General features: G+C 44.4%; 1 protein-coding gene across 1 annotated transcript in view; it reads right to left on the bottom strand.

The window, feature by feature from the left end:
- The window catches only part of htr4 (5-hydroxytryptamine receptor 4), a gene marked incomplete at its 5' end in the record, with an annotated part of 59853 nt that extends 48924 nt beyond the window's left edge, over positions 1-10929 (bottom strand). The window contains one exon of the mRNA XM_005950420.3: positions 10721-10929. Coding sequence (XP_005950482.3) covers positions 10721-10929 — 209 coding nt within the window. The remainder of the gene's footprint in view (positions 1-10720) is intronic.
- Between the last annotated feature and the right edge of the window lie 1467 nt (positions 10930-12396).

Genomic DNA, 12396 nt, shown 5'->3' with positions numbered 1-12396 from the left:
GTATGACTGTTCCCACCACTAACACATGACCCTACGCTGTGTTCACTGCATCATTCCATGTTTGGCACTGATCACCACCTGCACTCATGTATATATCTATCTACTCAGCACTTTTAATTCTTATTCTCATTTTTGTTTTCATGTCTATTTACGCGATATATGACAGTATGTTTGCACTAATCACCGCAGCAATTTCCTAATGTTGTAAACCTGCTCAACATTTGGCAATAAAACCTTTTCTGATTCTGATTCTGACATCATTTCTTAGTGTTTAGAGTTTCTCTTATCTGGGTTTTGTTCTCAGTTGTTTTTGTTATCATGTTTCCCCGTGTTCTCTGTGCGTTGTCTAGTAATCGCCTGCTTGTGATTCCAGGTTTTGTTACTTCGTGTTGTCCGTAAGTAGTCGTTTGTCTCCTGTGCTTGTGTATAGTTTAAGCCTCGTGTCTCTTGTCATTCCCTTCCATGTTTCTTTGTGTCCCCATCTCATCTACTTTTTCCTTTTGTCTCTCCCCGGTCTAGTCGTCTTGTTCTCCTCCAAAAAGTTGATTCAGTTCATCTGGACGTAGTGTTTTGTGGGAGACACGTTTCATCACTCATCCAAGTGACTTCTTCAGTCTCAGCTGACTGCAGGTTTCCCCAGTCTTATAAACAGTACATTTGCATAATGACTGAAACCAGCCCACTGAAGGAACAATGGGCTGGGAGGTCAGTTCCTTAATCTTAATTATGCAAATTCTCATGACCATTGATCAACAACCACTGATCAAAACCCACTGACTTACTTGTTGTACGTCAGAAACCGCCGCAAAATACGGAGAGTGTCCTCAGCGACCAGAAGAGACAAGGATGCGACACCGAGGATGTGGATAAGTGGGTGAAGAATTTGTCTGACAGACAGCTCACCCAAACAGAGAAAAATATCCTTGCTAAAGGGCTGAATTTTGCTATAACACCGAGACAAATCCCACTAGTGGAGCTGATCGCAGCCACAGAAACAGCAATTCGTAACAACAATATTGCAGAAGTGGAAGCAGAGCAACTACGGACGAAAGTTTCGGCCTGTCTCAGCAATGCAAAGCCCCCAGCATCCAACATCACCATGGAGGAGAGGAAGGCACTCACATCACTTAGTGATGACAACAACATTATCATCCTTCCAGCAGACAAGGGTAGGTGCACAGTACTGCTAAACCAGAAAGACTATCATGAGAAAATTTTGTCACAACTCAGTGACGAAAATACTTATGAGCCCCTGAAACGAGACCAAGTAAGTGGTTACAGGAAGAGGGTGATAGACTGTCTGAAGCAGTTAGAACAAGACAAGGCTATTGACCGGACCTCGTACCACAGGCTATACCCAGGGGAGTCTACACCAAGTCTGTATGGTTTACCAAAAATACATAAACAGGGTGCACCTTTAAGACCAATTGTCTGCATGATCAACTCTGTCACCTATAACATCTCCAAGTTTCTGGCTTCGATCCTAAACCCGCTGGTGGGCAGCTCTGAACACCACATCCAGAACACCCTGGATTTTGTTGAGAAGGTGAGAGATGTCATTATGGAGGCAGATGAAACCATTGATCAATGGTCATGAGAATTTGCATAATTAAGATTAAGGAACTGACCTCCCAGCCTATTGTTCCTTCAGTGGGCTGGTTTCAGTCATTATGCAAATGTACTGTTTATAAGATTGGGGAAACCTGCAGTCAGCCGAGACTGAAGAAGTCACTTGGATGAGTGATGAAACGTTTCTCCCACAAAACACTACGTCCAGATGAACAGAATCAACTTTTTGGAGATTTACTTCCCTGGATGATTGAGAATGCATCAAGACGTCTTGTTCTCCTCTTCCTTGAGTTCCCGTTGTTCCCTGGTCAGTCTCTCTGTGCCAGTCACTCATGTCTCCATGCCTGTTCACCTCTGTTTCTGTGCCAAGCCCGTGTCTTAGTCCCGGTGTTTATATTAGTTACTTCCTGTTTTGTTTTGATAGTCCCTCACCTCATGTGCATTATTTTCAGTTTTGCTTCCTCTGTCTTGTTGTCCCTGGTTTGTTCCTGCCTTGTTTCCTGCCTTGCTGTGCATTTACTGTGTCTGTCTCCCTCTTGTCTTTGTCACGCCATCTCTCGCACCTTTCTAGCTGAGCTCCCAGCTCTGAGGTCCCACTGGATGTGCCTTCACTTGTTTAGTGTTAAATGTTTAGATCTGCTCCACTCCTGAGTTCTGCATTTGGGTCCGGCAGCTGCTCAGATAGTTTGACTTCAGCACTCTGAGTTTAAGAACAAAGTTCACCCTCAGCATTTGTCAAGCTTGTTTCAAGCAGCAAACACACAGAAAACTTTTCTCTATGATGGTGGAATCAAAGCTGTCATTGATCAGGTCAGCAAACGTGTACGACTTCTACTTGACTCCACAGCGTGTGATGAACAAGCCTTGTGTTCTCACATTTTGACACACACAGGCTTGTTCTGCTTATACCGGACAGCTGTTCCAGCTGTGACAGAGACAAGAACATGCAGATGTTTGCACACAGCATAAACTTTTTTATTTCAAATATTCATGTACTGTCACTGAGTGTTTCTGTGGTGTGCACAGTGTGGTGTGGGTCACAGACTTCGCCATCACTCAGTTTTGGCTGGAGCTCAGGTTTGTGCTCAGCTGCTGCGTGTCGATGCTGTATTGCTCCAAAGTGATAAAAAAGCAAATATTGCAGCTTCTAGAAATAATCAGCACCCGGCCTGACTGTGGTTTGTCCGCTGAACTCCAAACTTGGTATTTCTGTGACCTTTGTGTGTCCTCATAAGTCTGACTGAGGCTGCTCTGCTGCTGTATCACAGCTGTATTCTGTGGACATTTTATTTCTGCCTCCTCTGCTGTGATCCTCCCTCATTACCTACTTGCGGCAACTGGCATTTCACAGCCATCGGTAATTTGGAGTGAGAGTGTGGTCTGCATGTGCAGTGGCATTAAAAAAGGTCAATAGGGCCTTTTCTATCTGAATCCCTAAAATAGTCGTGGAGAAAGGTTGCAGATTGATTATTTAAGTGTGGATGTGGAGGTCTGAGTGACACAGCTCCCCGGTGTGTCCAGCTCCACTGTCAATCCCGGTATTGTATGAAAGCTGAAATACACACAAAGAGCCAACAGTGGGCACAAAAGCACAAAGACACACAGTGCAGTTAAATGTCGTGACTGCGGGCCTCCAATTCACTCCCCCTGTTTATTTTCTACATTTTAATTCATCATTTATTTGAGAATATCAGAGCTGATTTCTGGAAACAAGCAAACCCGCATGCCGCCAAATGTTCCTTCACATGCATATCTTCTCGGATGGAAATGTAAAAATAGGAAAACAGCTTTAAGACAATTTCCTGCTACTCCGAAGATACACGTGTCTAAGAGAAATGAAGTTTTCAATAAAAAAAGTATGATGCTTTGCTTTAAGACCTCGCTATAGATTTCCTCTCCATGGCCCACAGCAACCTGAGAAACCTCATTCTGCTGTGCAGACAAAAATAAAATGACTGTAAAATTCAGCACAAATGAAATCATCTAAAAACGCAAGAATAACTTAAATCCACTTTAGTATTGATTTCTATGGACTGACTCCACCAGGGAGTCTCCATGAATAACACATTTCACATGAATCAATGCAGATAAATATATAATAACAGTCCTAGATGTCATGGATGATTACAGCAGGTTCTTTATTTATGAACTCTGTTTCAGCTTTCAGACCGGCTGCTTTTATTGCCTCTCATTGAGGCTTTGATGGTCATTGGGCTGGATGATCTCTGAACACTGTGTTACTTTCATGAGTTATGTGACTGACAGAGCTGGGGGTGTAATCACATTACATTTTCCAGTGATGAATTCAGAAACCACACTACAGTTACAATTATGTTGTTACTCACGTTACAAAGGTTCTTCAGTTACGTGTCTGAACGTCAGGTGGGCAGCTGCTGCAATCAGCTGATTTCAGCTCACGATTGACAGCGCTGAGGTTACAATTTTTTATAGCATTAAGGACAAATTTGAGATGTGAAGTGCGAACTTTGTCCAGGACAGAAACATCTGTGCTGACCGCATTCTAATGCTAAGCTAACCAAGAACCCCGAGTGTATGCAGACCCCAGTCCAGCAGCCAGAGCCTGAACTTCAGCAGGTAACAGAGGCAGAGCTGAGCAGTCAGCCTCATTTCTACCTGTGCAGGTTTTCTACAGCAGAATCACCATGACGACCTCTCTGAAGTCTTTTTGGATGATTTCATATTTGCTTTTAGTTCATTGGGAAAATCAGGTAGCATCAGGTCATTTTATGGAGTAAAAGTAATGTAAGAAATTACTTTCTCTTTGATTACTTAAGTACTATCCTACATTGCTTTTAAGTAAAAGTAAATTGTGTGTAATAGATTACTTTTACATTGGTCATGAACATGACCAACTTGCTTTCAGACTGGATTATTCACAAACCACTGACAGCAAAACTTTCCAGTAATATTATAAGACTGAGATCTGTTTAATGTGTTAATGTGATGACATCTTTGATCAGATTCTGTGAAAGCAGAATTCATGATGATAGAGACTGTTCTCTATCCTGTTCTTTAAAATGATTTGATTCAGCTCTGAGTGTTTTTGTGCCTTTTACTCGTAGCATCGTCCTCGAGGTGTTTCTGCTATTTTTAGTCTTCATTCACTTCTTTTCAGCTCAGCAGATGAATAAGAAGCTTTCTTGTGCAGCTGCTCTCTTCTTTTCTCTTCTTTTCTTCTCCAGCTCCCTTCAAATATATATTTTTGTAAAATTGGCGAAACACTTGATGTCTAAAATTCTTTTTGTTGCACCCCTCTAACCCGCACGCACACACAGCTTCTGTTTGAATTTGAGTGTTTTCAGAATCTCAGCTTTATTTGGTTCTTCCAGCAGCCACGGTGACCTCTGACCTGTTTCAGGCTGACGGAAGAAGAATCCAGCTGCTGTTCAAATGTCCCCATTCACTCAACATGTTTGGACAAGTTAAGCTCAAATATAAATGACTGGATAATGGCTGAATTCCATTTCGCTTGGATCCGGGTGACTCCAGTCAGGCTGTCATGGATTACTGCCACAGCCAGTGAACAGTGGGCAACTCTAGTTTTATTCCAGCTTCTCTGTAATCCATGTTATTAGCCACACCTGTGCTTTTCTTTCTGGTGGCCTTCTGGCAGCAGTACTGCTGGAAACAGGTGCTGTGTCGAACTTCCTGCGTATAAAGACGGGTGTAGTCGTCTGTCAGTTAGCGCTTTACCCCACACTGGGAGTTTTCTGGAAGGATCTTGTTTGTGGAGAGGATGGAGTGATACAGTGATCAGACACTAGCTTGAAGCTGGAACCACAGACTGTACCGCTAAGCAAAGTCATGGATATCTCCCAGTTTATTCAAGCAAAATCCCAAAACCAGAGCTCAGATTTCTTGGACGGTCTGTTAGTACAGTGACATCACAGCAGCCCCGTTATTGGTCACATGATGTCATTAAAATATTCCGAAGGGCTCCAACAGCACAAACATGGTCCAGAGGTCCAGCTCAGGACGAGCTCTGAGAGAGTCTGAATAAAATCATCAAGGACGGCTGAGATGTGTGTAGGACCAGGAGGACCAGCCTTCAACAAACAGCTGCTGCATATTCGCCCACAGCAGACTAAAGACCCTGAAGGCTCGAGGACTCTGGATGGACCTAATTATACACTGGCTGGGATATGAAGCTCTTTGCCTCCCTCCACATTTAGTGTAAGACTGTGGCAAAGATGACAGGTCCAGAGGTGTGATTTGAGAGCCAACTTTATTCACACAGTGCGACTACAGCTCTCAGCTGCAGGCCGCACATACTCCTTGCCACCACACACCCCAACAACCCTGAATGTCTTAACTCGGTGGGCGTGATTGTGGATGACCACGCCCCACCACAGAGACATCCTCGTAGCTCATAGCTGTAATGTTAAAGTAGTGATTTCTGATGTGATGATATAACGATTTATAATCAGACTCGATGCTTAAATGTTTAAATGCTTAAACAGTGAACTGTGCACATTAACCTTGTAATTCTGTGAATAACAGTTCAGGATTCGGTTTGTGTCTGTAACATCTAATGAACAGTCATTCCAGCCAATAAAAATGATCCTTGGGGCCTGTATCCTCGCCACTAAAGCAATAACCCAGCATCACGGCTAGAGCTTACATCATTAAGAGGAGAGGAAGCAGAGCAGGCGCTCAGATGAAGACAGCTAGGAGCTGACCGTGCCTCCTCATCGCTGGATTCAACTCTCAGCTTATTCAGACCCTTCAGATGGAGAGCCAGTCCAGATGGCCTGTACAGGTGTGCCTGGAATCTAAAGGGGGTTATGTACAATGAGCCTGATTATCTGTGAGGTCAAGAAGCTTGTGCAGCTTCTACATGGCTGTCGGTCATGTCTGGACAAATAAACGATAATGAGTGAGCGACCCAGAACATGAAATACCTATAGCAAAGCAGAAAAAAATAACAAGACGTGTGTTTCTATGAAGGTTTGGGCGAGTCGCCCCATAAAAACGATTCGCTGGAGGCAAACATACACTCTGCCTGTCTGTGTGTCATAAACACGTGAAAAATTAAATGTTGATAATTTTAAAGCTGAAAGGAAAAATAAAAAGTAATTTTTTCACAGATGGAAGATAAAACATCTCTGCATCTTTCATCTGTCTTTCATCACTTCATCATATTTTCTACGTATGAATGTAGTAAAAAACAAAGGGGAAAAATGATACATTAAGATGGAGACATTTGCGTTTCTTTCATGGACATTCTGTTGTGTTCCTGCTGTGTTTATGCTTCCTTCCACACATGCAGTCAGCAGACGCTTCTATCACAGATTTATAATTCATAACTTCTCTGGTCTGACATCTGACATCTTTTTAGGTGCAACAGAAGATCTTCCCTCTCTGTAGTGGTTTTCCGTCTGCTGCTAGCTCACTTCTCCCCACACGATGTGATGGTTGTTTGAGCTGCAGGAGCACTGACTCTCCCCCCCAGCCTGGTTTCTTTCTACTAGACTCACGATTAGCACTGAGCTCAGCCCGGGTCAAAGTTCTTCCTGTGAAATCCAACTTGCTCCACAGGTTTCTGCACAGTGGAACATGCTTTTGCCTCTGTACAGCATCTCAGCGAGCCGTGGGAGCGATTCAGGTTACAAGTTTTTGTTCAGCATTCTTTTATTGAAAGCAGAGCCAGAACCAGAGCACCCCTCCCCCCTGCAGAACCAGAGCCCCTAGTCCTGTGAAAAACTATGTCCATCGCTGCGCTGCCATGGGAATTAGGAGGGAAAGGAGCAGCTGCTAATCAAAATTAGCTGATCATCAGCAGTGAACACGTCTATAAAAGCTGAGGTTAGGTATCGTGGACGTCGCAACACATTCAGCCCATCCTCAGACAGTGCAAAGACAAAAACCCAGGAGCACAACCTCAGATCTGTAGCTGTCAGTTAGCAGGTTAAAGTTCACAGCAGGAGAAGTCCAGTCCTGAAACTACGCTGTGAAGAGGAGCGGACCAAAACTCCTGCACAGTGATGAGAGAGACTGATGACGTCTCGCAGGAACCATCACTGTGAGTTACTGCGGCTGAAGGAGGACCTACAGCTGTTGGATCACAGGCTTTTTCCATTTTCTGATTTCTCCTGTAACGAACCACCTCTGCTGTTTCTACAGAGCAGCACACTGGCTCTCATTAGCATTCCCAGAACATCAAATACTGAAATTTAGCCAGGAAACTCTGCCCGAGTGCCCCCCCCCCCCTCGGGTGATCACATACTGAGGATAGTTCACAGTGATTAATGCAACTTAAGCCAAAGCAACTGAAAAACCAAAAGCAAGCCTCCAGGTTAACTTTTATGCATTTCCAAAAAAGGCTAACCCTCAGAGTCCAGAACAACATGTGACACCCTGAGACCAGAGAGCATCGGCGTGCTTTGCCCAAACTTGGACCTACTGGACAGGATTACTGCTTTTATAAGAACCTGCAGACTGTGCCCCACCATGGCTTCAACATGAGCTCAGCTGTACTTTACAACATTCCCTATCAGGTGTATATATTCATGCTCACTATAAATGAGGACCCTCTGGTTCAGCTCCACAGTTTCTCCTTCAGTTTCCGTGCCATGGTTATTCTACACATTCACATTGTCGATAAATGTTTTTCTGACACACTTGATTTCTACCTCGAAGGGGGTGTGCCTCCGAGACAACGGGGCACAGCTGACCCGTCGGTTCATGAAGAGGTTTGTTGTCGGGGCTAAAGTGTGCTAGCAGACGCTACGTTACATGTTTTACAGAATAAAACTTCATATGAAGTAAAACTGCATATGAAGAATTTCTGCTTTCCAGTTGTTGTAACGGAACCAGTGCTCACATTTGTTTCTGCTGTCCTCTGTCCATGTGTCTGTTTGTGGGATGTTACCTACACAGTATCAGAGGAACATTTAATCTGGGCACCATATGGAGCTCCAGCCTCTCGCTGCCTGACGGATAGAAAACTGCTGCACTTTCACACTGTGACATCCGTCAGGTTTTCAGCGCAACAGGCAGACACACGACAACCTGTGATTATTGCTCTACGGTTTACAAACTGCTCTGAAGCAGCTGCCTCTTCTTACAGTAATGACATGTTATTAAAGCTCACCAGCCTTTCTCATTAATTATCACATTACCTGTAACTCTTAATCAAAATGACGGTATGTTTTCACACGTGTGGACGGTTGTGTCACGTATGCGATTTGTAGCGTGTGCACTTCAGTGGGGTGGCTGTAGCTCAGGAGGTAGAGCAGGTCACCTACTGATCGGAAGGTTGGTGGTTTGATCCCTGGCTCCTCCAGTCTGCATGTCAAGTATCCTTGGGCAAAGATGCTAACCCCAACTTGCTCTCCGATGCATCCATCGGAGTATGAATGTGTGTGAATGTACTTAGAAAGCACTACGTATAGATAAAGTGCTTGTGAGATTGGGTGAATGAGGCATGTTGTATAGAGCGCTTTGAGTACTCCGGGAGAGTAGAAAAGCGCTATATAAGAGTCAGTCCATTTACCATCTAGCTACTGTTAGGAAAGCACAGACTCGGCTGGCCGCGTGCGGAACAGCATTTTATAATCGAGAAGCCGAACAGAATGATGCACTCTGTCACTCACATTAAAAGCAGGAAGTGTGTGTGCAGCTAATTAGCAGGTAGGGGAGGAAAATGCAGTGCACAGTAGATTTTATCATACACAGGGGACGGGGCACTCGAGGGTAACAAGGGGCGATTGCCTTGCTATGAATTGGTAATTGAAGCTGTGCCAGGATGCAGAGACAGCTGTACATACACAGGAATACAAAACTCCTGAAGCCAGATAATTTAATAAAGAAACCATTTCCTCCTTTGCTGTTTGTGGCTCTGCATTAAAAATACATGCACACACATGTGAGAGACGGAGCACACTGGTGTGAAACAGATAAATAACGGTCAGAGTCATTAAACATTTATTCTGCATTCAGCCTGCAGGCCTCAGACAGGTCACCGAGTCCTGCCTGTTTTCTGATTATGGACACATCATTAGTGAATGATGCACAGCACAGCGCTCGTCAGCATCCAGCACCGGCCCGCAGGGCCACACAGCAACTTGTAATGAGGATTGCTCCACGTGAAATCATTCAAATCCAAACAGTCCAGCCTTGGCCCGCTCACAACCAGCTGAATCTTTGTACAATAACCTAATGAAGACGTGCAAAATGTTCCCTTCATACTGTGAATATTTTCACAGGAGTGGGTCGCAGTTCAAGTTACTTTACCAGCCTTCTCATAACTTTGTCATGTATGGCATTTTCAGAGCTGAAAAACACATTTAGGCTGTGTTTGCCACTGAAACCGGTTTTATATCTTTTCCCAGAGTCAGTGTGAAGATTAACTGTGCTTTGTCTCAGCAGCTCTGCTTTCACCCACATCTCACTGCTTAGCTGTGATTGCTACAGACTCATTTCAATAGTGCTGCTGCTCACACTTGTACACAGATAGCATGCACCGACTAATCTGATTACTTTCAAACGTCATTAGATTAGATCAAAGTTCGAGTGAAGCCAAATACATATTCCACAAACTCTGACTTTCAGAGCTCCTTCAGGTGGAGGAGGCTGTGCAGCTTAATTTGTTCCCTCAGGATCACTTTGGTGGGATTTAAAACTGTGTTTGAAAAGTCAGGAAGAAATGTTGATGTTCACTCCAGCTGTCTACAAAAACCTAAACAACATGATACAAGCAACTTTAATAAAAGACAAGAAAACACAAGCTAGGAATATTTGACTTAAAGGTTAAAACGAAGAAGAGCTGCTTTTGTCTGCGAAAGCAGAGAAAAATTGTCAAAATATTTCTCTCTCCCTCTCTCTTTCGCACATGCGCACACACACACACACACACACACACACACACCTCAGTCTCCTGCAGGATGATGAATAATTAAGAACAGAAAACGAGCCCCTCCATCAGAGGTTTGGGAATTGATAGCCTCGAGCCAGCCAATCAAAGCCAATGGTTTGATGTGGCCTGCAGCCAAATCGTTGTATTCAGTTCATGTGCACACATGCACGAGAGACCCCGACCAATGAGAATGAGAGTGGTGCAGGTTAAGTGGTAGATTCCAGCAGATCAGACACGCACACACACAGAGGACAGACAGTCAGACGGTCTCACCTGTCCAGGGCGATGCAGCACAGGTGTAGTATCGACGCGGTGGTGAGCAGAACGTCCAGAGAAGTCCTCACCAAACAGAAGGTCTCGCCGTAGATCCAGTGCTGGTGGACCAGCTCAATGGCGCCGAACGGCATCACCAGCACCGACACGAGCAAGTCGGCAAACGCCAGTGACACGATGAAGTAGTTGGTCTTGATTTTCCTGAAGAAAGAGAGGCGGGATCAGTTAGTTCATCATAAATGCAAACATTAGGAGGATGTCCATGCGTTGTCAGAGTTGCACGCACTGACTGAGAGCACTTACTCTCTGACTGAGGTCATAACCATTGGAGCCTGTCAGGTTTAAGAACGTGAAGTATGTATTTTAGAGAGCACAGTGCTTCCATCTGCGTCCTTAGACCCGAGCTGGAAGCAGCATTTTACCCAGCGATCACTAGTCCCTGTAGTCAGGGTCCACACCTATCTGGCTCCTCCCACAGCATGGCTATTTAAAACTCTAAGGTCTTTAAAGATGAATAAATGTCTAAAACTAAAGCTCTTCTCCTGCAGCACACCCTCTCAGAATACTCTGATCAGAGTCAGCATGCATGTTTGACAGGTCAAACATGCATGCTGACTCACCTGTGAGCCAATAGCTCACAGGTGAGAAGCGGGACAGTGTGTCATGGTTTGTTTTTGGTTTAAGAAGGATTTGTGTCTGTGCTGTGACCTTACGTTCATGTTATGGGTTTGGTGCCTCAGGTTTGGCTGATTAAAGGTTTGTTGGTTCCCGTTCGCGTGTGTGAGTCTGTCCTCTTACACTGCCCCTGTTACTCCCCCCCTCCCCCCCCCATCCTTTGTTGCGTGTTTGCATGTGTGCTTTTCACACAGTGGTGCATGATCAGCTGCTTCTGCTGTAAATGTAAGAAACAGAAGCAAAGGGAATGCCAATCTTTACACACACTGAAAAGGAACCCACACACACACACACACACACACACACACACACACACACACACACACACACACACACACACACACACACACGTACATGTCAGTGTGAAGAACATGAGATTTTGGGATGAATCCTCACTGATTTCTAAGCTCCTGCTGAGTCTTTGTTCCTTTTTTCTGTGTTAAGTGACTGTCTTTATCCAGCAGCACGGATCCCACAGACGAGTCACACTCCTCCAATTTCACCAAGATAAAGACGACAAACTTTTTACAAAAACCACAGACAGTTACTCTCATCTTCTTCACCAATTGCTACAGCGGGCTCGTGCTAGTCAGCAGTTCAGAGAGAGGAGGTTGATAAAGCTTTGCTCACATTTTTATTGATTTGAGGAGTTGCATGTTGTCAGAAACACAGCCCATTTCATTCAAAGCATAAACAGCCTTCACTTTTCAATGAACCACTTGTCTCTGAGTGATTCTGTGTCGCCTACACGTTTCTTAGCGGTTGTGGGCAAGCATGGGGGTCTGTACGGAAATGGTAAATGGACATGTTCTTATATAGCGCTTTTCTACTCTGTCTGAGCACTCAAAGCACTTTATACAACTAATTCATTCACCTAATCACACAAGCACTTTTTTCTGACCTAAGTGCTAAGTAGTCTACCATTCATACACATTCACACTCTGATGGATGCATCGGAGAGCAACATGGGTTTAGTATCTTGCCCAAGGATATTTGGCATG

The sequence above is a fragment of the Haplochromis burtoni genome, unplaced genomic scaffold (genome assembly GCF_018398535.1).
Source record: "Haplochromis burtoni strain Fernald_Lab_line unplaced genomic scaffold, NCSU_Asbu1 Contig_507, whole genome shotgun sequence".
Taxonomy (NCBI): Eukaryota; Metazoa; Chordata; class Actinopteri; order Cichliformes; family Cichlidae; genus Haplochromis; species Haplochromis burtoni.
The sequence above is the reverse complement of the archived record's forward strand: the minus strand, read 5'-3'. Positions and strand labels throughout refer to the sequence as shown.